We start from the raw sequence: 27,269 nt of genomic DNA on the forward strand, positions 1-27,269 counted from the left end.
TGCTCGAATCAGACTCCCCAGTTTTGCTATCACCGTTTTCCTTCTTCCCCGGTGCCTGCACCGTTATCCCATGAACACTCTTCCCATTTGGGGAATAGAGCTCACCTGGTTCCTCCTCTTTCGGCCCTTGTGGCTTTTGCGATGCTTCTTGCATGTCATCATACGGCATACCAGCTTTATGCCCATATATGGCCATACCAACCAAGCCACCCATCCGCTTCCTTGGCTTCCGCTTCCGCCACTGTCCTGCAGTTATGGGTGCGCAGGTCCCGCCAGCCAAGAACCAGGTGAGAAATGGAATTCGGGCGCCATCATCCTTCAGGTCGACAACACATTTGGTTTCCTCGGGCTTCCCCCCTCCCCTCAATCTAGGCGTATACCGTTGATCTACTGGCGTTACCAATCCTCCTTTCCAAAAGGGCACCGCGGCTCTGGCATCCCCATTTGACAAAGGGTTTGCATAGTTCAATTTTGGCCGTGAGGAAGGCAAGTCATCATCAGGGTCTGGGACATTGCAGTTGCCTCCACAAGTCCAGAAGATATCCCTCAGCCGTTTACCGATCGAAGATATTGATACTCGCGACTCTGAGCCCGAGCTCCCACCTCCCCTTAGTCGTGGCACGCATGGGGCACCGCCTCGTAATTCCAGCCGTCGGCCGCCGATGGTTGACGGAGTCTGGGCGAACGTTTCCGTTGCTGACGAGTTACGAGTATCGGCACTGCTTCCGCTGTTGTCATTGGCGGCAGTGCCGCCATGATGTGTTCGAGTGTCGTCTCCATGTGAGCGTCGTTCTCTATGGATGCGATAGACGTCGGTGGTCTCCAGCTCCAGGTCAAAGGATATGGGCTGACCATCGCGATCCACAGTCACACTTCCGCTAGCATGGACACTCTCAATACCCGATACGCTTAGTAACGGGCTGGATATGCGAGGAGCCGAAGTGTGTGCTGCAGGCGCTGCAGAGGATGTGGGCGGAGAACGATAAGGTCGAAGGGGGTAGGTGTTCCTTTGAACTGACGGTGGAGGAGTAGCCGGATGAGGACTTGGTGACCGTGGTGGATAATAGACAGTATCGGCGTAGTATTGGCTGGCATCCGATCCTGATCGCGTATGATGGTGCGATCCCCTCTCAGAGGTAGTGAAGGGTTCAGTTGCAGCAGAACCTGTCAGGAAGAGAAATGACTCAGCCTCATGCCTACGCACGTAAGGATGCGATTCATTTCCTAAGAAATGATGGAGCTTCGGAGAGGGCGTCTCTCGCGGATTCGAGGCTGGTGAGTATGGTCTTCGAAGTAGGCTCTCAAAGGTCGATCCCCGCTCACTCTCTGGCACTGGACCGCGCCGTGTAGGAGGCCTTGATCTGAAACCAGCTACCTCAGGCACAGCGACTCTTCCTGCACCGGCATGCACTGTTCCCCGTGAGGAGGACGGTATTCTTGCATTCCGTGGTGGTTCGTAAGCCAATCCAGAAAATCGACTATTTCTCCGGCGTGACATATTCAACACTGCTTGTTGATCCATGGCCAAATGGGCACATGGTTGTCCCGCTCTCGATGGCGTACATGGTCGGCTAAGGCTACAACGCCGGATATTCTCTGTTGCACCGCTGGGCCAATCTGCTGAGAAAGGGCGACACCGATCATTGCGGCAGAGCCCGCAGAATACGCTATTGCAGTCGCACTGTTCATGCTCGAATGGGGGAAAGAAGTAGTATACTTCTGGATCATTAGGGCATATCTCCACCGTTGGTGCCCTAAGCTCCTGCGCTAGACTCGAAGACGAAAATTCTCGTTGGAATGGAAACCACATCCACCGAGCTGGCGATGGATTCTCTAAGTTTGGCGCAGTCTCGGTCCGTTGCGGCATCGCTCCACGGCTAGGTATCGAAGCCAGGAAAGATGAGACTCGCCGAAGCAATGATGGACGCGGACTGATGGAGCTTAAGGATCCCCGGTCCGAGGAAACTGAGAAATCTTTGAGTGGCATATCGCGGCTGAGGATCAGTGTATATGTAGTCGAATCGGTCTAGGTGCCGTTAACGATCAACTCTTAAAGCGTCCCAAGCTACACATCTGTCACGAGCGGATCCTTAACTTGTCATTACGTCGCTGCGAATGCCTAGATGTGTGAATAAGATTCGCGTGTGAAAGATAGAGGGTGGCAGTGAAGATATAGCTTGGTGTCCGATTCGTAGCGGTGGTGCGTGGCACGCTAGAGCATACCATGGTAGCTATTGGAGCATATGATGCGAATTAGCGAAGCGGTGCAGTGAAATATACGCGTCGATACATAGATACTGCCACAATGTAGGGTGGGGGTCGCCGTATATGACAAGCTGAGCTCAAGTTTACCATCCATTTGATCATGCCGGGCTGATAGACCGATAACGGCTTCATGAAACATGGCTAAGCGTCGACGACTTCAATCCTGTTGCTCATTTGGATGTGAGCAGTAGAACTTGTACGATATACTGCAGTCGTGGCCAGGGTCCTCTGATACTGCAAACGCTGACTTGTGACATGGCGAACGCCTCTCTGACAACAGATTGAGCTACGTTACGAGCGAACGCTGCAGAAGAACCAAACCGTCGTGGCAAGGTTATATGTTCATCCGAAGTCCTGAAATGTGGTCGCCGTCACTGGTCGCCGTCACTTCCGCGATTGATGCTGCAGCAACGTTGAGGGGAGTGCATTATCCCTCTGAAGCGTCACCCTTATCTCGTGACAGAGAGTTGGAATAGTATGGCCTCCTGAAGGTCTGGCTCATTACCATAGTCAAAATAATGGCCAAGTGCGATGACGTTGCTGGGCGCTGAGCGTGGACTAAACCCGGTACGTCGGATTGTTCGACTTCTGACTTCATACACCGCAGGGAGCTGATGCTCATGCATTCTCGAGAGGATCCCTTGTGGGAAATTGGATAGCCCGATGAATCAATCCCTATCTCACAGCGTCTTCTCCTTTCGCAGGTCGTTGATGATCATGTATCGTGAAAATGTGATCCAACCCCACCGAAACCAGCGCATCTGACTCTTGTGAGCAGTTGTCATGGCCTTCTGCGCCTTTCTGTAGCCAACCGGTGAGCTGATGGTGACCAATGGCGTCGGATAGTTTCCAAGCTCCTTGCGAGAGAGCACCGCTCTTGCGATGGTCAGGGGCGCATCGAGTAGGCTAAGATATTTGCGCGCTATAGTTGTAGTAGTGAGCGTGTAAAGTTTGATCGGACAGTCCCAGCCGCTGTGTTTATGCATCAACGCTTTCAGGAACGCATGCGCTCCGTGATAGAGTGCCTGGTGGTTCGCGTGGGAGGAGATGCCGTGTCGGTCGAATGTGATAAGGACATCAATGTTTGCCTCGGGGGCCTGTTTCGAAGGAAGGGATGCCATCTTCGGGGCGAATGCTGATAGGAGGAGGTTCGCTATCAGGCGAGGATGCCAGTTCGCTGACATGGAGTCGGGGAAGTTCCTACTGTTGGTTAACGGGCTGTTCCTGTCGCCGGCACAGGGAACACATGCTCGTCCTCAATCACGAGTATATCGTCCTCACTATGTATTCCCAGTTGCAGGCCGCTCTTCACAAGTTCTTTCTTTCTAGTCTCGCCCAAGCCATCCGCATCACCTGGGGGTGTTCGTCAGTCGGGTGTGAGCAAAAGGGAACTGCAGGGCATTGGACCCACCGCTGCTCAAGCAAAGAATCTTGATGTGATTTCTATTCTCTGGACGCGTCAAAGCAAGCAGTATAGGCGCAAAAAACATGGCCTCGTCATCGGGATGGGCAATGAGCAGCACGATGCGTTTGTGACGAAGGTTCGGAAAAGAGCTGCTAGCCTGCGATGAGTAGAGCCACATGCCGAACACCAGTATGGGCACTGAAGCCCAGGTAATCCAATTCATTGTGTACCAGAGAGAAGGTACAGGTTAAAGATCTGTAGTGCTCGAGGCGTGGGAGTGGAGGAGGTTTGGGGGTGCATCTATCTATGTGAGTCTCGCCGGTAGGAGCTTGGGCCCCTCTTTCCGAAAGCTTTCCGTGCGGTCCGACGCGTCGTGAATATTGCTCCTCCACTTCCACTGTCCATCTCACATCGCCACGCCTCCTCCTCAACGACTCATCCCCCAAGCAATTGGCAGCAGCCGGCCCCCTGAATTGTGTCTCGAGCTAGCTCATGGCTGGTAACCGGAAAGAACGCCGGGCAGCTGCCAAGAGTGCAAGCGTCAAGGAGAGGGTGAGCACAGCGTCCGGTTTCGAGCCGACGACGGAGATCGATGAGAATGGCGTTGAGTACCTGTTGCGGCACCCGGACCGATCTGGGCCGAAGGGAAAGACGTTGTTTGAACTTGCAGAAGAACGGCAAAGAGAACTGGACAAGCGGAACCCACACAAGCGCCCTCGAGTTTCGGACGAGATTCCCGAGCCAGAAGAACCCATAGGCCCTCTTGGGGACGCCATCTTATACTCCATCACTCTTGCTACCTTGCACCTTACGCTCGATGTTATTGTGTACAGCCAATACAGGGAAGAGGTGGTCTGGTCCGAAATCGCCCAAAGGGCAGGCACAGCACTGCCGATCTTCTTCCTGCTCGTCTATATACTTCACGTCGATTTCTCCCGCCGCTTGCCAACCCTCCGCAACCTATTCTTCTTCGTGGTGAGCGTCGTGGCGGGCTGTTACATGGTATACTCTGGAAATGTGAACGGCTATTTCTTCGTGATGAAGACTGCGCCCCCCATCGGAGCTCTCTGGATCTGGAGTGTGGTTGAGATGGATCTCGCATACGCCGCCACCAGCTGCGTTGCTGTAGTTGGCTATTTATGGTGGAATGGTTTTGATGCCTTTTAGAAAGAACCTCAGTCCATCAGCGTATAGCACAATGCTGGTTTCCGATGCAATTGGCGGGAGGCTGATTTCACCCGACAGCTCTGCTGGATTGTGAACGCCGTTCTGTACAGCAGTTCCGTTGGTGGATCTGGGGTCGCTCTATCAGAAGGAAAGGCCTGATCAGCTTCGCGCCAGATGATGTCTCGTAGCCTATAGGTTCGTCTATGGACTACAGCATCTCTCCTCGACGGAGTACAGACACAGGAGTACACAATATGTACCAGGTACACGAGCTCGTGTTCGTCCGACTCTGGCATAATACACCAACCTCGTATCCCACGAACTGAAACGCTGAGCCAATTCAACCCATGAACAGGCCCTGCCAAGTGCAAGGTCGGTGCAGACCAGTAAGCCGAGCAAAAATCGGTTCAAGCGGGAGGGATGGATCATTGGATATGGGGACCATAGTGGCGGATTCGGCTTGACTCAACACCACAATCAGATCACGAAGCGTCATCTCCTCGTGTTGCCATTATTCACCGTTGCCTTGCGTCTGAATTTGTCCGCACATGGTGGCATTGGATTTGCCTTGAGGCATTCTCTAAATATACAGGCGGTTCTCAAATCTCCTGGCCTGGTATTGGTATTGGCCGCCAACCAGAGTTTGGGGGTTGGGGGCTGAAAGCGTACCAGAGCGTCAGCCATTGTCCCAATACGGGATAGGGCATGGCTGCGCAGTACGGCACAGTTTCTTGTTGCAAGGAAAAGCCCCCAATGGAGCATGATATATCAATGAACAGACAGCCGGGGAAATGTAGCGATGTTGGGGCTCCTGTTCTGTCCCGAAGGAGAGACGTGTTGGTTTTTCGAAGAAAGATAACCCTGGGACTCGCCTGTCATATACCCGAACCTCCAGCCTTTTGCCTTGCACTATCGTTTCTTCAACGCGATCAAAGCCGCTGGATTCTGCGGATTGCGAAGCTGCTAAAATCCCAGAAAGATATTGTCGACATGGCTCCAAGCGAGAAGACACCCCTTCTCGATGAAACCTCGCCCTTGCCTATCGCATTGCGGGATAGGGAGAAAGACATCGGAAATATTGTTGAGGGAAGACGACAGATGCATAAGAGCTGGCCCTTCCGAAGACGGAAGAATCACCACTGCCAACTGAGTCCCCTCGGAGTGACCGTCATCACAACGCTCTTCCTCACTTTACTGCTTCTTCTTTCCATATTAAAACAACCAATTTTCGTAAAGCCTTCAAAGGGGCAACCCAGTACTGCATTTCCGCCTACACAGGATCCAGAAGCACCGGCCTTCATCTCGAATTATACGTGCGTTCCCGGACAGCAATGCTGGCCTTCATCTGTCGAATGGAGTGCTTTCAACCAAAGCATTGGAGGAAGACTGAAGACTACAATTCCATGGGCTGCACCATGCTATGCAGGGTCAGGAAGCAAGGAATGCCTGGCCGTTGTGGAGGACTACATGAATGGTGTCGCCCGGACTAGGCAATATGGATCCATGGAATTCCTGGATTGGGAGACCTGCGGGGAATCTAGCTGCACCCTGAATTCCTTCTCCCCATCCTCACCTGTTCCAGGGACCTGCTCGTTAGGACGTTTATCGACCTACTATGTGGATGTACGGAGTCCCCAGGATATCAGCGCAACGCTCAACTTCGCCAGAGAACATGGAATTCGCATATCAGTCAAGAACACTGGACATGACTACTTTGGTCGCAGTAATGCGGCCAATTCGCTGGCCATTTGGACGCATAACATGAAGAATATGGCATATCACATAGTGTTGCAGCCCAAGGGGTGCAGAACAGAGTATCGAGACATCGGTGAAATAGGTGCGGGCGTGCAAGCCCAAGAAGCCTGGGAATTCTTCGAGCCTCTGGGCATGATGGTCACTGTTGGCGCCGTAGGCTCTGTCGGCATTGCTGGAGGGTTTGGCCAAGGAGGCGGTCATGGTCCCCTAGGTCCAATGTATGGATTGATGGTCGACCAAGCGGTTGAGTTCGACGTGGTCACTGCAGATGGCCAGCTCAGGACCATCAACGAGTGCACCGATCCGGACCTCTTCTGGGCCATGCGAGGAGGCGGCGGAGGAACTTATGCGGTTCTTACTTCCTACAAGTTCCAGCTGCATCGGGCGGTTCCGCTCAATGTATACAGTTTCCAGGCGGATTTCCCAGCACCGGACGGAGAGCTCAACATCACCCAATCCAAAGTCCACCGCGACATCATTCGCGCTCTGGCCTCGAACCAGACCCTCTTCGCCCAGCATGGCATTGCAGGCTACAATTTCTTCCTTCCGGACCACATGGTCTCTATCCTCGTGCAACCCAACGCCGACACAACACAAGTGAAGCAGCTCACCGCCCAATGGCACGACTTCCTCACTTCCTACCCAGGCCTCAACATCACAGAAAGCGCCTACCACACATTCCACAAGTTCTCCGACTGGCACTTCTTCACCCAAACCCCCTCCATCGCCCGCAACGGCCCGGTCGGCATTGGTATCTCGGAATCCGGCCGTTTGCTCCCCAAAACGCTGTTCCAGACTCCAAGCGACATTGACGCTGTCGTTGATGCCGTACTTGCTGCGATGCAGTTATCCTATGAAAATCATGCTGGCGGTGCTGCGCATTTATATGCCACAGGCCCGTTCAACACTCCCGACCTTGCCCGCAAATCAAGCGTAAATCCAGCCTGGAGAGACGCTCTGTGGCACGTCATTATAGGCGGACTCTGGACGCACACCACGTCCCCGAAACTCAGAGCCCAGATTCAAGACACGATTAGCAAAGCGATACAGCCATTCAAGGACCTGACGCCGGGAGGTGGTTGTTATATGAATGAAGGGGATTGGATGGAGGAGGATTGGAAGAGGACCTTTTTCGGAGAGAGTTATGAGATGTTGGAGCGGGTGAAGAAGAGGTGGGATGAAGGGGGATTGTTTAATTGTTGGAAGTGTGTAGGATGGACGGGGTATGAGGAGTAAGTGCTTTCTGATGCGGTGGCGTGACGGATATGGTGCTGACTGAGTATAGTCCGATGTATTCGTGTTATTCACAGAGCAAGAAGACTCCGAGACCGACGATTCCGCTTGGACCCGTTGAGTAAGACAGCCGGGTGGGACTATGGTTGGTTGTGATTATAGTAGTGTATGAGTGGCTGTTTCGCTTTCCATCGCTTGGGAAATAACCAGGCAAGACAGGGATGAACGGAGTTTTTGAGCATTGTAGTCATTTATCTTGTGATTCATGGGGCTTGTATTCTGAAACCGTTATGATTCAATATTCGTCCTGCATTGCTCTTTCACCAGCAGACCGTGGCCCGCTCGAGCCAGCGAACGAAACCTTCCCACAACAACTTAAGGGCCAGGTTGCATCAACGATTCCGATTTTGTCGCATCATCACCGCGATCATCTAGTCGAACTCAAACTCCATTCCCTTCAAGCCCTATCTGGCCCCCGACTTTTCTCCCTCGTCCTTAGGTTCGAATTGCGCAGGCGACAGTCTCTTCTCGATTCCCTCCACGAGGCTCTCACTGGCTGTTTCCGTCCTCGTGTAGCCCCGCTCTGGAAAGTCTTTGTCGAAGGTAATGTTTCCGCCCCGGCGTTGCTGGGAGTCGCCGCTTGCGTTCGTTAGGTCGGGGTTCGTCTGTTGAAGGCGTTAGACGATGTGTATTGGCAGAAGTTGGGTGGATTGGAGACCGGGAGGGGAAGAGAGTTGGGAGAAGAGGGAAGGATGTAAAGAGAGAGTGGAGAATGGGGAGTGATTGGTGATTACGGAATGGCAAAGAACAGAGCTTGTCTGCCCAATACTTTTGGAATACGAAGCATAATGTGTCTGATCTGGTAACGATGTGCTGCAGAAGACGGAAAACCAAGGGAATTGAGTTTGAGAATGAAGTTCAAAAGAATCGATCGAGGAGAAACATCGATGGATTCTATGATGACGGTGACGACGGAAAATGGAACGAAGTAGCTGATGACACTCGTTGGAAAATATCAGAAAGGCAGAACACACCCTATCAATAGTTCTAGTTTTTAGACCTGCAAGCTCTTCCTCTTCCCAGCGATCCAGTTTGTGAGAGACTATAGAGTCTTCTTTTAGTGTAGATTCGCGAGAATTGGTTGTAGGTTTGGTATTATGGGATGTAGACATTTTGTTAAAGCAGAAGGGAACGTGAAACACCAGTGTTGACAAGTATATAGTCGTGTTTTGGACAAAGATCAATATGTCTTCGAGAAATGTGATTTGGACATGGAGTAGTCCACGAGGCATGTTTGATGGAGTCCTGGAGATGGGGTTGTTCATATCACGTGCTAACTACGTCATACTTGCACCCGTAGGAGGCAAAGTTGGAGCCGATCCAGTTACCCAACGACATACACCGCAACTCGCTGCGCGTATTGCGTTCGTGTCCTCAAAGAGTCCAGTATAAACAAGCAACTGCCGGCTCTAGTTCGTTCTCTGGATCTCCTGACGACTGGCTGTGACGGAATGGAAGCAACACAACTTCCATTGTTTGGCAATTCCAGGACGCAGTACCGGTGAATACATACAAAGCCAGCGGCAGACCGCAATTCTTGGGTTGAATTTGCACAGTTCTCAACTCTTGCCCGTCGATTGAATGTGCGCAGTGGGCAACGTTCGGAAAGGCGCAGTGAAAGTTCGGGAAAGGCTACGTCCATGGGCCAGTGTATCACCGGGACAACAGACTTCCCGTCTGTAAACAGCTATTATCATAGCATGTATCTCAACGTACGCCCGCCCGGAATTGCAAGAATATACGAATCGACCAATCTTTCCTCGACTCCTTCACAACAAAACCGCAACCTGCTATGCAGCAAGACAACTCCTTCCGTACTCCTTCCCAACCCAACATCGCCTTCAAGCTAAACTTGATAATTCCACACCATCCATGTCTTCTAGGCGGTGTCAGTCTAGCTCCCCCCTGCAGCCCTCCACCGCCATCCAGCAACCCGCTCATTCCTCGCAAATTCCCCAGTTTGGAGCGGATAGCTTTGCCCAGACACTTTACAAGGTTCCCGCATATCGGTATTCCCACTCCCTAACTTTTCTCGAGCTCTTCAGCCCGTCGGCGGAGAAGAAGATCATCAGGGCTTTCAGCAAATTGCGAGGAAGATCCTGGCATGCTGAACTTCCAAGAATGTCTGATTTTCAGAAACCGGGCACATCAACGGGCGGGCCGGAGAATGGATGGTGGGAGTTCGCCCATGATCTGTAAGAGTTCCTCGAATGTCGGTCCTGAGCCACTCTGACAACAGTGTAGTCGTGAGATGGGCCTAGGTTGGGCTGAGGAGCAGTTCGGGCCTCCTCCAATAGTCCAGGGCCCGGCCACAGATGCTGTGGGAAGTCAGTCGGAACTGGAGTCCGCTACTGATGAAGCTGCCAAGGGATCTGACACCGAGCCGGATTCAGAGATGGAAACCATTGCTAAACAGTACTTGAGGGCCAAGTCTGGGTTCCGCCACGCCCAAAGATTTCGAGACACAACTTCCGAAGCTGGCAGTGGCGGTATTCCCCGCGTCCGAGAAGCAAAGTCGCACATCGCTAGGATCTCTGCCAGCGGAGATGCCCTCTTTGCATCCGACCAACCTCACGCTGGATCCGACAAGGGAGAGGACACCAAAGAGGACTCTGAAGCCGAACAGATTGCTCAACGATACCCCCAACGGCCATCTCCTCCTCGTGCAAGGCGCTCTTCAGCTGCGGACTTCGGCAAAGTTGAAGAATATGGGCCAATCGACATGATGAGGATTCGCCGTCGAGGTCGGATCGCTCCGCCTCTCCCGAAGGAAGGATGGCCGTCATACGACAGCCAGGCGGAGGTTGAATACCCAACACTGCCTTCACTGCCATCATTCCCTTCGCAACACCAGCCTCCTGCGTCACCTCCTGTGCCATCGCGTCCGGTACCCAATGTAGCCCCTCAGCCCAACCTCCCTCCGGCACAAGCACCAACCCCAGGGGGTTACCTGGCCACCTACCGTCCGCGTCAACCAAATGACACCCTGTTCCACCGTGGCTCCGCGGGAGTCAATCCTGATGGCGCACACGCACGACCTCCCTTTAAGAAGCGCTCGATGCACGCAAAGAATGGGATGGGCGGGGTACTGCGGCATCATCGGATTGTCTCTGGGTCATTCGGAAGCTTTGAAACGGAGAAGCCGAGCAGGTTCAACGACAGACCTTACAGATTGTTCGCGGAGCGACGCCAGAAGAAGGAAGAAAAGAAAGCCGGGCCTGAACAAATGGAGGGGTAGAAAGTGCTGCGCGTCCTCGAAGGCGAATCTCAATCGGCAATGGCTTTGGGATGGTGTCTATAATCACATCATTTTTACTTGTATACTCTACCGCAATCAGCTCTTATTGAGGCTCCATCACTGCCTAGTGATCGTTTGGTCCGCGTTGCTCATTTCTTTCTCCGACGTCCAAAGCCACCAGGAATCGGCTGACGCAGTTATATGCAGAAATGGTTGCTGTAATCTCCACAATCTCCTTGTTCGAGAAGATTTTCTTCAACCTCTCAAAAATGTCGTCTGGAATGCTAACGTCCAGTGTCATGGCGTCTGTGTACGTCATTACAGCTGAGTGGGGCTCATTGAAGACATCCGCAAATTGCTTTGCTGGTGTCTTCCTCACTGCATCAATATGTTCAGGGCCAATACCTGTGCAAGCTTGAAGTAGGGGGGCGTGGTGTTCCCATTCGTACCACGCCTTGTTGAGTACAGCAACACGACATATCGCCAGCTCGCGGATGGACGAGGAGATGGATGTCCCAGTCCTGATGGCTCCAAGAAACGAGTTCCTGTATATGGGAGAACATTAGAGTCCATGCACGCTATCTCCAAGGTGTAATTGGGAATCACAGCAACCAGAAAATGGCAGTAATGTGACGTACCAGCCATCGGCTACAGGCGGCGCATGAAGCAAGGCGCGATCGAGCTCTAAAAGTCCAGCACTACCCCGTCGCTGCCTAACCCGGTCTACGATGGCTTTCTCTTCCTCAGACTGGACCGTTGGTGGGTCTTCAACGTATGGAAAACGCATTATGTTCATAACCAACGGAAATAGAACTGGAAAGCGAAGAAACTGAAGCTGGAGTAAATGTTCTGTCACTTCTGAAAGTCGGTCAGCCAATGAATGCCGGAACTGTGTTCTTCGTGCGGATGCAGAGAACACTGGTTCTGATCGGACTATGGACGTTGAATTAGAGTGACGCTAACCATAACTAGGCTATCGATAAAATGTAGATGACTAAGCATTTACTGATGGCCTGCATCGCACCTCCTCGCACCGCCACGACGCCATACAATCATATCTTCTCCAACATGCCTCCGAAGAGGTCAAGACCGGCTCAGGGTGCGGGCAAACGAAAGCCCATACAAGGTCACGCCTCCAATGCTAAGCCGACAACTAGCGCTCCCGTACCCCTTGACCTCCAGCAGTTGTTGCTCAACATTTTCAAGGACTCCTTCGCTGGGCGCCTTGAATCGGACATTCATCCTTTGCTTCAGGAGGTAAAGGGCCATTTGTACAACCGCGACTTTCGCACTGCCTTTGGGAGGGAGGATTATCTCGAGGCGTACGCCGCAAGGTGGAGTCCATCCAGAGCACTGGGGTACCTACAGGTCCTGGTGGAACTGGAGGAAGTAAAGAATATCCTCGGATCATCCGGTGAACATGTTCAAAAAGTGGTTTGTGTTGGAGGAGGCGCCGGGGCCGAGATTGTCGCACTCGGCGGATTTTTGAACTACCAACGGCTTGCCACAAATGGAGAAAGCGAGAAGACAAGCGTCAAGTTGGACATAGTGGCCATTGACATAGCGGACTGGTCTTCAATTGATGCCACTTTGTTGCAGAAGATTATTACTCCGCCTCCACTTTCAAAGTACGCCTCGGCCGCTGCACAGGCTGCCAACATGCCACTGCTGGAACCTGAAGACTTCAATGTCACGTTTCATCAACTCGATATCTTAAACGCGGGTCTATCGGTTCTGAATCCACTTCTCCAGGGAGCTTCTCTCGTCACGATTATGTTTACTTTAAACGAGCTTTATTCGACTTCCATCTCATTGACACAGAAGTTTCTGCTGAATCTCACCTCTTGCCTACCCGAAGGCGCACTTCTGCTGGTTATTGACAGCCCTGGGAGTTATTCTACAGTAACTCTCAATGGTGCCGAAAAGAAGTATCCTATGCAATGGCTGCTGGACCATACTCTTCTCCGACAAGAACCAAAATCCGGAGCGGCACCTTGGACAAAGCTTACGGAAGACGAGTCGAAGTGGTTCCGATTGGATGATGCAATGAGCTATCCAATAGAGCTGGAGAACATGCGATTCCAGCTGCACCTCTACAAGAGAACGGTGTGAATCGAAATGTGTATTGGCAGGGTTCGGCATTCACAGCTCTCCTACCACTTCGCGCGTCGCCAAACGCCGAATAGGAAACTGGCCATGGCTCCAACGTTGAATTTATGGACCCCTTTTTCGACCGTTCCTTCGACAGTTCCCAATCCAACTGCATGAGGCCATCCACGCTTCGAACTGTGGCATTGGTCAAGGAAAATAGCCAGCTTTGCCGACCATGATAGGGACGCGCTTCACCTGGCCAATCAGATTTCGCCATTCGATGCAGAACAGTGTCAGCCTCCCGACACCCTTCCAGCTGGAACGAATACACCCGCTTACGATGGAGTGCATATAAGCGATGACCAAAGCGCCAATTCTACTATGTTCCCAGCAATGTATCACAGTGTGCACGGAAAAAGGCGTTGATCGAGCCAGGCCATAAAAGTCGGCTGAACCGCAGAGACCGCTGGTCATCACCCTCGTTTATCTCAGACCTGGTCTGCATGCACCGCATTTTGTTCACATAGAACATAGCACGGCATATCGTATTCATTTGCACTACCGTCAGCTTATCCAGGAAGTCTTTTCTAACGGACTGTTGCCTCCAAACATGCATCTTCCCCGCGATTTCAGGAAGCTTCGACAATCGAAACCGTTACCCATTATCAAAATCGATCCTGCAATCCCAGCTATTGCACCCTCACATCCAGTCAGTTGCTGCGCATGCTAGGTGGTTACTCCACTAATCAATTGAAGCACATTATGAGCCGGCATATGTTCTCATCAGCATCAGCGTCGTCAACAACTTTTCCCGATACACTCCGGGCGCTACTTCGCAGAGATGTGTTTCCCAGATCGTCAAATGGGGGCTCCCGCTCTGCAATGCGAGAAGGATTCAGTCCAGCAGCCCTCGGCGGCATCTTCGCCGGTATCGCGATCCTCGTCATGCTCGTCATAATCCTTGGAATCATGATGCGAAGGAGTAAACGGAGGACGCACCATCGAGTTTTACTAGAGAAGACAAGCAGTCCTACGCAACATGACGGGAGCTTGAGGGGCATTATTGTGACGAAGGACGTGGAGACTACGGTGCTACCTGTCAAGCTCCACACAGTTGAAGGAAGAAGGCAGTCCCACATTCCTTTTCGGTCAAAATGAAGTCTGGGAGTCCGTCGGCGTACTGCAATTATTGAGGTGGAATGGGCAGGATGTACTGGTCAAAAATCATTGGTCATTAAGGGCGAAATTGTGTAGATGGTACAGGTACTCTTCAATGAAGGCGGGCAATAGAAGGAATCATCACTTTGAACCTGCGCACTGGTTGAGACATGGGGCTCCCGCTATTTCGCCGCGTGGCAATGCCGAGACATCTGTCGTAGAACCTAAGGACTTTTGGTGGTTTTACTGCGGTAGTTGTGTCCACAGCTTAATACACAATAGATTAATTCACTTCCCCAGACTAACCGCATCTGAACAAGTGCGGCGAATCATTGGTGGCATGCACACCAAAGCAGGCTAAAGTCGCACTCTAACCAGCCGATGTGACCGGCTTCGAATTGATTGTAAATGCCCGCCTTGTCCTTGTTCTTTGCATTCAACACTCTGCGGCAAGCCACGATGTGAATGTTCGCGTCTCCAGCTTTCCGAAGCGGTTGCATCGAGAAACCCGACATGGCCAGCCAAACCAACCAGCGCGAGATGCACAGAGGAGAGAAAGACACCGACGACGAGAATGAGGCTTTTCTCCCGGTACCTCTCGCCCACGACGACTATGTGTCACAGCCGTGCTCCCACTGCGTGCGTAAGAGGCGGACCTGGTCCGTGGTCTCGTGTCTGCGCATCGTCGTCGAGCTGGCGATGATAGCGACCATTGTATTCTTACTGGCTTTCCGACCATCAACATTAGAAGCAGTGGACGAGGACCAGAGTCTGAAAAGGACTCCTGTACCCCATTGTATGTTCGTGAGCATACCTCCTTTACGACGGCATTCTGATGGGAGAGTTGCAGTTCCGAAGAAAGTATACAAGTTCCACAATGACCCCCGCTACACACGGGAGGACATGTTCTTCAACGAGTCGGCTACGTTACACACACTCCACAATTGGATAGAGCTGAGCTCAAGTATGTCACCTTCAGGAATTACTGTATTTCCAAACGGCCGCTAACACTCCACCAGCCAGCCGCGGCTACGTCGTCTTCCAACCCTCCTGGGACCGCTACGACCTCCCCAAACCCTACACCGTCGCCATTGACCGCCAGCACGACGGCCCGGGCTACATGGTGTCGCTCTTCCACCAGCTGCACTGTCTGTCCTATCTCGCGGAGCACTTCCAGCAGGGCTACGGAGGCGTCAAGCTCGACGAGGAGGTTGCGCACCACTCGGCGCACTGCTTCAATTACATTCGCCAGGGCATCATGTGTGCGGCCGATACGACGCTGGAGGGAGAGACGAAGGACGGTCCCGGGGAGGGGAGCGAGCATGTCTGCAAGGATTATGAGAAGGTGTTGGAGTGGGCGAATCAACATGCGGCGTATAGGTGGAGGGAGGGCTTGTTGCCTGGAGAGAGTATCCTTTAGGTGGGGAAGTAGAGAGTGACCGTTGGACAACTCGACTTTTTGGAACAAATGCGCGGGAGATCGAGACCATGTGAGTCCTTGGAACATGGTCGCTTCATCGATTATGCCTGCTGTGCCAACGGCGAGGTGGACAGCGCACTCAAAACGCCGAATGCAATGTGCATGTATGCGAGAAGAGTCGGCGTACATGATAAAATGACTTGTTCTCCAACTCCGAAACGAGCTGCAATTGGGTATTGGCTACAGGAACTACCGCTACTACTGGAAACTTGATGCACGCCAAGGTAACACTACTATCTCACTAGATCCCGAGTCTACCTTCAACATAGCTAGCATACTTGATGAATTGTTCCAGCCCCCCTCCAGCTTCTGAATCTGCCTTACTATGCCAGCATGCACGCCACCTACACGCACAGTCTCCGCATCTAGCTTCTGCCTCTCCTCTATCCAGGCATCGAGTAGCGTCTCAAGGGTTGCCATATGCGACGATGGATGGAGTGTTCCTGCTCAGGCTGGCCAGTCTGTCAGATGCCTCCCTCACACCAAAGTTGCTGCCTCCCACCGCTCTTTTGTCAGCCTCATCCAGTGTTCCAGCCTCAATCCGTCCACCCAACTCGTCGTCGTCCTCGTACCACTTGTAACGCTTGGCCAGCCTCACAAAGCTCCGCGTGATCTATCTTTCTCGTTGGATCAAGCTTTCTGTAATGGCAATGGCGTAGTCCTTGTCGAAGGTACCACGATTTAGATACCCTATATAGGGATTCCCGTATCTTCCGTAGTAGGCCCGGAAATCGGCTTCACTCCAGCGCATGTTCTTCCCAATACAACCAAGTACGTGACATGCAAATTTCCAGCCACAAGTCTCCACTAAGATCTCAGTAGCCGGAATCCAATTATCGGCTTGCCTCATCTCCGCACATAGAATGGCGGGCCAGATCAACATCCTCAGCATTCCATCGTGAAGTATGCCGAGCCGAAGTTCGAAAACCTCTTTGGAGCATCGTCTGTATGCCTTCTCTCTTGCCTTAGCAAGATCCGGAACGACGGCAATGCGCGGGCACGGACCGAAATACCATGGCAAGGCTATTATGATACCGTCCGGCTTATGGGCCTCATTTGCAAGCACATCCAACAAGGGAAGCTTGGACTTGGACCTCGTCCTAACATATCCGGCCAGCGCCAGTGCAGCCAAAGTGGGTTGGTCCGCGTTGAACGGAAGCCACGAGTCGTTTCCGGTGAGCAAGACTTCCTTCAAATAGGGGTTTTCAAAATCAAAGCGTGAGCTCAGTGGGTCATCCAGGTCGAGAATGCACAGGAGCGCTTTGATACGGTTGTTCTTTGGCTCCCCGTGAAGCGGACCACTTTTGCTTGAGTATTCCTCAAGGAGTGCGGATGTCCTTTCTCCGACGCGCTCAGAGTTCTCCTCCCAGCATCCAACGAGCGGATTGACGATCTGGTCGCAGAATTCCAGGCTGCGGACATCATCCTCGCTGCTGTAGGCGGGGTCGTAGTTGACGACGCAACCCTCATCCCAGGTTTTCCAAGAGGGAGATTCTTCGCCGGCCGTCGGGGTATCAACGTCGTCCGTGGCGTCGTCCATGGTCTCATACTCATCAAAATGCCCGCACCCCTTCGGACTATTCTCGCTTCCGACAATTCCAACCCGAATCGTCTTGCCCTTATATTCGAATGTAATAGATGATGGAGCCTCATCCGTGGGCGTCAACTCTAGGAGCTCGGCAAGCCCTTTCTCGGCGAGGTTGTCGAGAGAGACGCGGACATGCTCCAGCGTAGACTCGAAGGATTCCTGGGAACCTGGTACGAGCCACACATTGTCAGCCAGCAGATGTTCCAATTTGTCTTGAACCTCGAGCTTTAGCTGCACAGCATCGATGACCATCTATCTGGCACGGACCACAGCCCGATCTGTCATGATGGCGAGCTGTTTCTCTCGCTCCTCTTCATGCTCCCGAATCGTGTCTTTGAAAGTTTGTGCAAGGTTCTTCGGCTGTTTGCGGAGAGCGTTCATGAGTCCCTCAACGCCGGATTCATCCATGGCGTCAGTAATCAGGCGGTGGTCTCCGAGTCCATGGGAAATATGATGAGTTGGTGTTGAGGAGGCGATCTGGAGAAGCACTAGAGAACCTACACGACTTTATAAGGCAATCGCTGCAAAGGGTAGGCAAACGAAGCAGAGAGATGTCATTGGCTAGCGGGTCGACTTGCGCCGAATCGACGGTGAAGCCAGGTGAGAGCCTTGGCAGTCCTCCGGCCAACTTTCACTCTCACTCTTACCTTCCGCTCACGCCTTCACCTACCGCTTTAATTTGACCAGCCAGAAAAGATTATTTCAGTAGAGTTCATATGTCCAATATTACAATTCAATAAGCCAAAACATACGGCTCAAGGATGCAATGGGCCTCATCCGAGAAAACCCCTTCTGTACGAGGAATCAGTCTCACGTATTACAGTCGTCATCAGTAAGCGTTGCATGGCACTGTACGCAAGTCGCGCACTGATATCTCAAGAAAAAGAAGCCATTACTCAAGTTACCTCCATTATATGTATCTTCTGACGGTTATAGATTCTCGTCTTCTGTTGCCATTGGACTCTGATACTTCTTAAGTAATACGGTGAGGACATGCACCCACACGCACTGTCGCAAGTGGAGCGAATATAAAACTGCCATCCAACTACCGTTTTACTTGCCGTCCCCTCTCGATTTCAGCGTCATCTGCTTTGATAATTCGCATTCCAGGCGTAAAGAAGCAATCAACAATGTTCCGTATCCCACGTTGCCCTGATGATTCGCGCAGTGAATGCTATAGCCGTCTCACATCACAAATCGCAAAGGCATAGTGCTTCATCGGAAAAAAATTATGTATTAAAATCTGACGGCTTTCAATTTCTTCACAAATCCCACTGCTTACCTCTTAGGTGCGCCCGTCTGCCTTGGTACTCCCCCCGAGAAAATACCCGTATTTGCGTATTTCTTCTTCGGGAGTTGAGGTTCCAGCTTCTCCAACATGTTCTGAATCTCCTCGAGTTGTTCGTCCCCTGGTTCCAGAAGCTTTGGTGTTATATCGTCACCATCTGGGAGAGAGCGAAGTGCCATTCCCCCACGGCTTGTATCCGGAGCGCCTAGGTACAGTGTCACACAGCCGTAAGAAGTCGTGAGCGTAATAGCACCACCCATATACAGGTCGTCTATTGCGTCCTCATCACACCACGACATGATGTCGTTCATATTCCCCAAGCATTGCTGGCCAAGGGGAAGGAAGCCCTTTGAAGGGCAGCCGGCCTGGGATTTGGACCACTGGATTGACGCTAAGAGACCATTCGGATTGACAGCCGTGTAACCCGCCATAGCGGGATTGAGGGTATCGCTAGCGGAACAGATTGCATTGATGACGCTTCCGGCTTCGATGGGCTTGAACTGCTTGTACTCTCCGGTGCCGAACCGGTCGCGGAAGCAGTATGGGTGCGTATTGTCACCCGGCACTTTGGTGGGCCATGGGTCAGGTTGTACAGGCTCCGGTTCCTTTGTCGGAGTCGGAGTCGGAGTCGGAGTCGGAGTCGAAGTCGGGGTCGTGGGCGAATCCCAGCCTTCTCCCCCGATCATGAGAGGGAGGTCGAAATCGCCGGGCTGGATTTGCATAAGAGGTGAGTCGCCACTATTTCCCAGATCGAATGATGGGAATGTGGGACAAGAAAGAGTAACAGTCGTAGTGGTAGTGCTGCCGGAGGTGCTGCAGGCAGTGATCGTTCGCGTGCAGGATGGGTCCCTACAAGTCGTCGACTTCGTATTCGGGAAATTGTAAACGGAGCATCGCTTCTCACAGAAGGAGGCTGTTGTTCTTCGGCGGCAGCTTGAGGAAGGATCGTTGGGTTCCCCTCCGCCACCACCACCACCTCCTCCTCCTCCTCCTCCCCCTCCTCCGTGGCAAAAGCCCAGACAGTTGCTGCTGCCACCAGAGCAAACTCCAATGCAACCGCAGAACGGCCAGATACAACCACCACCTCCACCTCCTCCTCCTCCTCCTCCTCCTCCTCCGCCACCTCCTCCGCCTCCACCCTCGTGCTCCCCTGGGGTGCTACAATTGACACGACACTGCTTGCCGCACTTTTGCGTAGCTGGATTGCAGGGTGTTTTAGGAGCTCCAGGGGCGATAGTAATGGACGGTGGAAAAGGGGAAGGAGGAGGGAAAGGAGGGTTGGGATCGCTGGTAGGATGCACTCCTGGGCTATACGTCCATGTAATGGCCGGACGCGTAACAGGGCCTGATGTGGTCGCCTTCTTTGTTATCGTCATGGGTGGAACTGGAACGCTACTTGTCAACCAGATGATTCCGTACGTCTTCCCGGACACGGTTGAGCCCTTCCACTCTTGGTTCCATACTTCAATAGCAGTGGTGGTGACGGGAGGAGGCGTGATGACGGTTGTCATATAACTTGCTCCAGTGGTGGTTATGGGCGCCCCGCTAATGGTTATTGTAGTCGGCCAATGCTCTTCGAGGGTTAATGTGGCAGGAGGTATCTTGATGGTAGTTGTCGTAGACAGAACCAGCGGAGGCAGTATGAGCGAGCAGGGTGGATAGCATGAAAGAGTAGGAGGCTTCTGCGTGTAGACGTCTGGGCTCACAAGGATCGGTCCTGATCCATTATCACCGCCACCAACAGGGTCACCGCCACTTCCACCGGGGCCGCTACCAACATCGTAATCAGCGTCCAAGTCGATGGCCCAGTCCGTCGTGCCGCCGAAGTTCAGACTTTTGACCCAGTTCGAGCGCTCGTCGTACTTCTGCTTGGGCATCCATCCAACCCATTCTGTGTTGTCATAAACAAGGATGTCATCGCCCTCTGCGGTTTTCAGCTGTTTTACGTTGCTCTTGGTAGCAATAAGCTCCCTTATCTCGAAATTGGATATGTAACCACGGGTGCCAGTGCAGCGACCAGGGGCAGCGGCCGAGTCTTTGCCCACAAAGGTGCACTGTGGCCCGGTGCAACCGGCAGTGGTCATTTTGAATGAGCGGCCATACAGAGGCATGCCGAAGATAATTTTGTTTGCCGGGACGCCAGCTTTCGTTATCATAACGAGGGCCAACTCGCTCTCAGTCTTGTTCGAATGGTGACGAAGGCAGTTTCCGGCCACGCAGCCATCCGTGGCCCACTTGTTTCCGTAGTCCCATTGGCCGTGGAGGTCATATGTCATGTAGATGATGTAGTCGACGACCTTTGCCATTTCTGCGATGGGGAAACCTTTCAGGTACCAGAAGGAAGCCGGAGCGGCGATACCGATCGTCTTACCGGTAGGTAGAGCGTTCCGGACTAGTTTCAGGAATTCGAGGTAGTTAGGCCCGTCACTTGGGCTGCCCGGGGGAATGCCAGGAATGTCCGGAGCACCTGTTGGGAACGACAAAATTAGTATTCCGAAAAGGCCATGAGTTCGGAGTGGAACCACCCGACCTACCTGGGTACTCCCAATCAAAGTCTAGACCATCGAGATTATTGTCAACGGCGAATTTCGCAACATTGGTGGCAAAGGTTTGTCGCTGTGCTGCGGTAACACCCGACCTGAATATAGGGGCAGTGTCCCAAGCAGTCGAGAACGACCAGCCGCCGAAGGACACGATTTTCTTGACGCCCGTGAGCTTCTTGAAGTCATCAAACATGGGCTTCAGCTTTCCCAGATCAACACCGAAGCTGGAAGAGATGCCGGCAAATGCAAAATGCTGCGAGCATGAGTCAAAGCCTTCATATGCGAACAATGTCCGGGCTTCTTACAAGATGTGTATAGAATTTGAGATCAATCTGGCGGGGAAGCATGTGCAGGCATGGTCTGTCGAGATTCCAAGCTTCGAAATATCCCACACGCATGAATTTGGAGGGTGGGGAGGCGTTATTGGTAATGTTCAAGCCGCAGTTAGCAATACAACTGTTCGCGCCGGGCTTCGTCGTTCCTGGTGCCCCAGTATCGGCCGGATTCAGAATGCAGAAGTCTTTGGAAATACCGCAGTTACCCCAGACATTGCAGCATGCCTTTAGAGGGCATGGGTTCAATTCGTTTATCTTGCTCATGTCGCTTGGTCTCTTTGTTCCGGGGACTGTGGGACCACATGTCGCAAGAGGATCCTCAGCCGGCATGGGCGGCGCTCCCGTAGATATGCAAATGCGTTGGCCTTTCATGAGAAATTGACAGCCCTGCCAGCCCCAAGTCTTCTTGTTGCGGTCCTGCAACTGCTGGACTGTCATGGAATATTTCCTGGCTATGGTGTCGCAGAGATCGGTCGAGGCAATAGTGTGTGTCTTGCAAGTGCCATCTGAATTGGGCTGAGGAGAGAAGTCGGGAAGCGTGCCCGAGGAGCAGCAGTAATACTTGCCCGCTTGGATCTTCGCGTCACTGCAGAGCTTTGAGTCGCCGTTGTATTCAACGAGCTTCGCCTCGGTGATCTTGCAGCGGTCAGCAACAGCCCAGCAACCATCCCCTTGGACTGCTTGTGTGTAACTGCAAGTTGCTCGCTTCGCAAGGGTGCCATTATTCTTGGTCTCGGGACCAACGAGGATGTCCGAACCTGGAATCATCGATAATGAAGCGCCAGTCCACTTGCTCTCGGCTTCCCATGATCCGGTAAGGCACTTGGCATCGTTCCAGCTTCGCAAAGCCGACTGCACAGACGCTAGGTCACCAGTGGTGTCAACGAAGATACCAAATATCTGAGTGTTGAGGGAGTCTTCCTTGCAGTACTGGGCAGCCACTTGGCGGACATCTCGAGGATCGAAGTGCTTGGAAGCGTCACGTATCAACGTGGAAAGGCTTTTCTTTTCAATCTGAATGCCTCCGTAGACACCAACAATTGCATCGCCTGATTTTGCGAACAGAGCCACGGTGTCACCATCCTTCTGGTTCTGTACATGGTTTGCGAGCCCAAGTATCGCAGCCTGAACGGATTCGGCGTCGCCCTTGCCACTGTTTCGAAGTACAGTAATGTCGACGGCCTGTTTCTCGGTATCGAATACGGAGGGGGTCGAGTTTCCGCTAGCTACGACGAAGGTCTGTCGAGTCTTCAATGTGGGCGCCGCATGGTCGACAGCACATGAACGGATGCCGATAGAAGAAGTCTGCTCCCCGATCTTGGTGTAAAGGTTGAGCTCGAGAAGGACCGTCTTGTTGCAACTGGCCAGGTCGTCTATGTTACTGTAGAGAGCCCAGTTGCCGTCTCTACTGCAGGAGAGCGGGCAGCGAGCCGAAGCGGAGAACTGATCAAGCTCTGGTTGCGGTTGGTTGGGATTGAAAACTTCTTGCGCGACTGAGAGAGGTGAAAAGAATGATAGAAAAATGGAAAGTGTCAAGAGAGACAAGTGTGCTCCGCGAGCGGCAGAGGAGCGAAGGGGTGTCATCGCAACGATGGCGCTCAACACTTGATTCTCCAAGTGCGTAGCATCTTCAGATAATTTATATAGACTCCATTGAACAACTTCTAGCACGGTCTACAAAATTCGGCCCCAAGTAGAGTACACCTGTGGCAGCCTTAAACCTTGGCTACCGTGGCAAGGCCCGCGTCCAGACCGTCAGGTTAGAGCTAACGGATGTCGAGCCGTCAACAAGAATGGCACCCTGTCAGGAGAACCCTGCTGTGAATTCATCGATACGGATGTCAACATTGTGCAGGACTGCCATTGACCAGGAACGGTGAAGTGCTTATCCCAAACCATGGAGTGATATGATAGTCGGTGAAGAAAATGATTACGCGGCATTAGAAGTCTGAAGAGTTTAACATGTCTCAGAAAATTGGGGAAAGTGAGGTATCATCGGGCAGCGACCCGAATGGGGCGAACTGTGGTGGGCTCATGGGCCTGGCTAGTTTCCCATCCATATACAAGATACAAAGCTTAGGTGCGGACAGTAAGAGTTGGACGTGATAGAAGAATTCAATCCATAGGCGTGGACCCAAGCGCAGGGAACAAAAAGGCAGGCGGCGGAAGGACCCTATTCTCCGGTCTTCTCAAGCCTATGCATTCCCCTATACCGGCTACCACGTGGGATGCCTAGGTAGCAGTTCCGCCAATTAGACCTGGAGATTCAAGTTTGTTACTCTTGCAGAACCAAAGCCGAATTCGGTAGCACAGACGTTGGGGGCTATGGGATTGTGGCCTTCAGCTTGTCCGGCACGAAGTACCGGTAAGGCCCAACAAAAAAGTCTGCAGATAAGGAACGATCAACCCATCCGGCGCTTCCGCTTATCGGTCGTGGGTCGAACATTGTGAAAAGGGACAAATGGCCGGCGGGGGGATGACTCTACCCGACTTAAGCTTTATCTCGTATCTATACCTTGTTACAAGAATTGTCCAGAAAACCCTGCATAGGTAAAGCTAATAGTACCGTTTGCTACAATGGGTTTGGCATTTTGGCCCCCTTTGCGAGAGAGTACGTACCCCAGGCCTAGGGAAGACGGTCGGCACGATATATAGATCAGGAGGTGAGAAATGTATGCCGGTACCTTAGGTCCGTGCATCGTCCATGGGCTAGGCCTAGTGCACGTTGACTTATCGTTAGCCTAACCCTAGGAAATATACTGTACCTGCAGTACCTAGACAAATCGTCCAAGCGGTTCAGCCTTGTGGTGTCAGCAATACGCTTATACTTGGCATACATGCAAGTTCTCGAGCGGGTTTGAAGACGATTATGGCTAGTGGATCGCGCCCTTCCGTTGACGAGACTATTGCATGAAGCAACAGTCTAGACTCTGGCTGTGGGGTCCAAATGCTTTGGTGATGGCTTACAGGAAACAGTGCCCACGAGTTGCCGTATATAGTTGATACGTACACGCTCAACTATGTTCGTTACGGCTGTCCGAGGGTATCATCAAAGATGGTCCCCATTGTTCGACTGAGCACAAGTTTGCTCTGGTTCTCGTTTCTGTGCAGCGCTGTAATTGCGAAAGCAATTCCACAGAGGTAAGAAAATTCTCTATAAGATCGCTTTAGAGATATATCCGCTAATTACAATAGCGCAAACCCCTACGTCTCCCCACTCACAGTCCGGCAGGATGGACAACTCCCCAAAGAAGCTTGCTATTCCAGCTGCGAACTGGGCGGCAAATGCGGCGGCGGCATATGCAAGATAGGGTCGTTGGCCGCAAGGTCGGACCTCTTCAGCCGTATGGTTGCCAATGTCTCCGACGACCATCTTATTTTCGGGGATAATCCGTTGCGCAAGAGGACGTTCCGGTTCTCCCACGACCAGAACGCGCCTATCACCGCCAAGAAGAGGCCGAAGAAACAGGAATCCCTCGATTATGTGGTCCCGATTCTCAACTCCAACGACGGGGAAGACACGTATTTTGGACCAGTGTTGCCGCTGTTTCATGCAAGAGGTAACGTAGCCATACATTAGACGTACCAATATTTTGGGATGTACTAAGAAGTACCCAGGAACACCCGCTGCGGACGAGCGAGCAGTTAGTGTGTTCAGAGAATTCGGGGACGAGCCATTTCAGATTGGAACCAATGGGCTCATGGGATGCAGCATAGTTCTTCTGGTCTCAAATGAAGCAGTGTGGATGGTAAGTAGAGCCCTAATGTTCATATCGACAGTCTCCCTGAATTATTTTAACATGTATTCTAGTCACATCTTTGGGAGGCCTACTCGAATGGTGGCGATGACTCGAAGTCAAATAATGCATTCTACGAGCGAGTAGTCCAGTTCATAAAAGGGCAGCCAGTGAATAATCCTTCACCATCACCGATAATGGACAATGAACCATGGCGACTGAAGGAAAACAAAGGAAGCAATCCCAACAAGATCTATATTTCGCCAACTGGACCTGGGATTGACGGTACCAAGTTCCCTTCAGGCAGGGGGCAAAACACACTCTTGTTTATAATGGCCCCTACTGCACGTGGTGCGACAAGCAATTCTGCTCCACTCCGATACCCGAATCACGTTGAAAGCATGAAGACGGCGGTCGCTGAACAGCTGTCCAAGAAACCCGGGTATAAAGAAGTCAGATACGTCACCCTCGATCCCGACAATGTCCCCGGCGACGAAGACAAGATGTTTAACTCACTTCGAGGAACCGCTCTTTTTCAGTATGATCCTAACAGTGACGGGAAAGGCAGGAGGGCGTGGCGTCTGTGGCTGGAGGGAGAATATACCGAAGTACAGCTGAGGTAATGTGCGCGCATGTGGCCTTCCATGCGAGTCCGAAGGTGGATGAGCGTGTTACGGCTCCAATATTTTGTCCGTAGTTCCGCGCGGCGGATTGAAGAGTATAATACAAGAATGTCAAATACAAGACGTGGCTGTTGTTGGTATACGATTAAACTGGACCTTGGGAGTAAATTGATGCATGTGACTGGGCGGGCGGAAAGATACCAATCATGCTACATGGTCAGCACTCCAGCATTCCTTCTTACTGTACTACGTTCTCTTCTTGACCTGATTTTACCCAATGACGTCTGAACAGCTTTAGAGCTTCTCAATTTTTCATTTCAAAATAATGCCTCTCTTTTTCTCCTTTTCTTTCTCTTCTCCTTCATATATTTTACCCTAGAGCAGCATTCCCTAGCATAGTAAGTTGAACATCCTGTCACATGTTCTTACTAGCATATCTTTTCTAGTTCCGCAAATCTAGGAACAGATGTGAGCCGGAATATGCACTGGAAACGGTCGCGTTTTCGGTCATATTCATCCTCATATCTTCAAAGTGCGTACCTATGTAGTCTAAGCCACAGCACCTGGTTGTTCGGGTAGACATGCAGACCTATCCATCTCTCCCATGCCCCAGGGTGTGTATCGTCGAATGTGGCGTACATGTTGGAAAGTATAGAGTTGGAAAAAGGATGTGAGTAGTCAGAGCTCTGTAATCTTTTACGCATGCCTGACGACCTATTTCTCAGTCCTTGTAAATCAGTAAATGTTAGGAAGTGCCACTTTTGTGAATGTCATGCGGCAATCGTGCCTAGTATCATTGATCACTCCAATGCGTTCACTTGCAGGTGTGGATAATGCTTCTTCCCACGAATTGCTTCCGTGCCATATGTTGTCCCCCTGAATCATACATTTCAATATACAATAGCCGTACCTACCTGCCATCTAAGGCCCCACGAACTATTATAAGAAATAGCTGCAATACGTCGCCGCTCCACGTGTTACGCAAGAACCTCGTAGCGCCTCTTGCAGATGCAGAGATGGCTCGTGATTGATGGAATTAAACCCAACGCACGTTGAAATGCGTTCATCGTGCATGTTACTCTTGATTTGTAGGTGAATCGTGAAACCATGCATCCCGATTTATGCTGCCGACTAGGAGGGGAGTCTCATGCGTAATTAAGCCATGTCATGGATCGGCTATTGTCCACCTTGTCCAAACGGCGACTATCTATTAGGGTTCTAGCGGGTTTATCACATTTGTGGGCCACCTGCTAACGTCGACACTGTTTTAGCGTTTGATATTTCTCCGCAAGAGCTGGTAAGA

At 52.0% G+C, this 27,269-nt stretch overlaps 11 protein-coding genes across 11 annotated transcripts; 7 read left to right on the top strand and 4 right to left on the bottom strand.

The window, feature by feature from the left end:
* Positions 1 to 2,945: 2,945 nt before the first annotated feature.
* Positions 2,946 to 3,893, bottom strand: EI97DRAFT_450199 (phosphatidylinositol glycan class L; the record flags this gene model as incomplete). The annotated part of the gene is made up of 3 exons (XM_033800269.1): positions 2,946 to 3,465; positions 3,510 to 3,618; positions 3,677 to 3,893. The coding sequence occupies 3 exons, from the start codon at positions 3,891 to 3,893 to the stop codon at positions 2,946 to 2,948; spliced, it is 846 nt and encodes a 281-aa protein (XP_033653876.1).
* Positions 3,835 to 4,841, top strand: EI97DRAFT_35890 (uncharacterized protein). Its single transcript, XM_033794929.1, has one exon. It carries the CDS (start codon positions 4,163 to 4,165, stop codon positions 4,835 to 4,837), a length of 675 nt encoding a protein of 224 aa, XP_033653877.1. The 5' UTR covers positions 3,835 to 4,162; the 3' UTR covers positions 4,838 to 4,841.
* Positions 4,842 to 5,935: 1,094 nt separating this feature from the next.
* On the top strand, positions 5,936 to 7,950 carry EI97DRAFT_377397 (FAD-binding domain-containing protein; the record flags this gene model as incomplete). Its single annotated transcript, XM_033795605.1, has 2 exons — positions 5,936 to 7,824; positions 7,878 to 7,950. The coding sequence occupies 2 exons, from the start codon at positions 5,936 to 5,938 to the stop codon at positions 7,948 to 7,950; spliced, it is 1,962 nt and encodes a 653-aa protein (XP_033653878.1).
* A 1,692-nt stretch (positions 7,951 to 9,642) lies between these two features.
* On the top strand, positions 9,643 to 11,345 carry EI97DRAFT_36381 (uncharacterized protein). Its single transcript, XM_033794993.1, has 3 exons — positions 9,643 to 10,080; positions 10,130 to 11,261; positions 11,331 to 11,345. The coding sequence occupies exons 1-2, from the start codon at positions 9,758 to 9,760 to the stop codon at positions 11,121 to 11,123; spliced, it is 1,317 nt and encodes a 438-aa protein (XP_033653879.1). The 5' UTR covers positions 9,643 to 9,757; the 3' UTR covers positions 11,124 to 11,261; positions 11,331 to 11,345.
* On the bottom strand, positions 11,248 to 11,910 carry EI97DRAFT_377448 (uncharacterized protein; the record flags this gene model as incomplete). The annotated part of the gene is made up of 2 exons (XM_033795610.1): positions 11,248 to 11,668; positions 11,762 to 11,910. The coding sequence occupies 2 exons, from the start codon at positions 11,908 to 11,910 to the stop codon at positions 11,248 to 11,250; spliced, it is 570 nt and encodes a 189-aa protein (XP_033653880.1).
* Positions 11,911 to 12,191: 281 nt separating this feature from the next.
* On the top strand, positions 12,192 to 13,235 carry EI97DRAFT_450203 (uncharacterized protein; the record flags this gene model as incomplete). The annotated part of the gene is made up of 1 exon (XM_033800270.1): positions 12,192 to 13,235. One exon carries the CDS (start codon positions 12,192 to 12,194, stop codon positions 13,233 to 13,235), a length of 1,044 nt encoding a protein of 347 aa, XP_033653881.1.
* A 215-nt stretch (positions 13,236 to 13,450) lies between these two features.
* Positions 13,451 to 14,670, top strand: EI97DRAFT_433181 (uncharacterized protein). The gene is made up of 2 exons (XM_033798338.1): positions 13,451 to 13,923; positions 13,971 to 14,670. The coding sequence occupies exons 1-2, from the start codon at positions 13,825 to 13,827 to the stop codon at positions 14,370 to 14,372; spliced, it is 501 nt and encodes a 166-aa protein (XP_033653882.1). The 5' UTR covers positions 13,451 to 13,824; the 3' UTR covers positions 14,373 to 14,670.
* A 242-nt stretch (positions 14,671 to 14,912) lies between these two features.
* Positions 14,913 to 15,792, top strand: EI97DRAFT_377412 (uncharacterized protein; the record flags this gene model as incomplete). Its single annotated transcript, XM_033795606.1, has 3 exons — positions 14,913 to 15,168; positions 15,223 to 15,336; positions 15,392 to 15,792. The coding sequence occupies 3 exons, from the start codon at positions 14,913 to 14,915 to the stop codon at positions 15,790 to 15,792; spliced, it is 771 nt and encodes a 256-aa protein (XP_033653883.1).
* Positions 15,793 to 16,021: 229 nt separating this feature from the next.
* Positions 16,022 to 18,191, bottom strand: EI97DRAFT_433183 (uncharacterized protein). The gene has a single exon (XM_033798339.1). The coding sequence runs from the start codon at positions 17,690 to 17,692 to the stop codon at positions 16,466 to 16,468; it is 1,227 nt and encodes a 408-aa protein (XP_033653884.1). The 5' UTR covers positions 17,693 to 18,191; the 3' UTR covers positions 16,022 to 16,465.
* Positions 18,192 to 20,497: 2,306 nt separating this feature from the next.
* EI97DRAFT_377224 (glycoside hydrolase) lies at positions 20,498 to 22,374 on the bottom strand (the record flags this gene model as incomplete). Its single annotated transcript, XM_033795598.1, has 3 exons — positions 20,498 to 21,195; positions 21,263 to 21,524; positions 21,577 to 22,374. Coding segments are annotated over 3 exons (1,758 nt in total), but the record flags the coding sequence as incomplete, so codon positions are not given.
* A 2,279-nt stretch (positions 22,375 to 24,653) lies between these two features.
* EI97DRAFT_36406 (uncharacterized protein) lies at positions 24,654 to 26,230 on the top strand. Its single transcript, XM_033794996.1, has 4 exons — positions 24,654 to 24,747; positions 24,839 to 25,166; positions 25,225 to 25,355; positions 25,418 to 26,230. The coding sequence occupies exons 2-4, from the start codon at positions 24,953 to 24,955 to the stop codon at positions 25,964 to 25,966; spliced, it is 894 nt and encodes a 297-aa protein (XP_033653886.1). The 5' UTR covers positions 24,654 to 24,747; positions 24,839 to 24,952; the 3' UTR covers positions 25,967 to 26,230.
* The last annotated feature ends 1,039 nt before the right edge of the window (positions 26,231 to 27,269 follow it).

Source organism: Westerdykella ornata (assembly GCF_010094085.1).
Source record: "Westerdykella ornata strain CBS 379.55 unplaced genomic scaffold EI97scaffold_10, whole genome shotgun sequence".
In the NCBI taxonomy this organism is placed as follows: Eukaryota; Fungi; Ascomycota; class Dothideomycetes; order Pleosporales; family Sporormiaceae; genus Westerdykella; species Westerdykella ornata.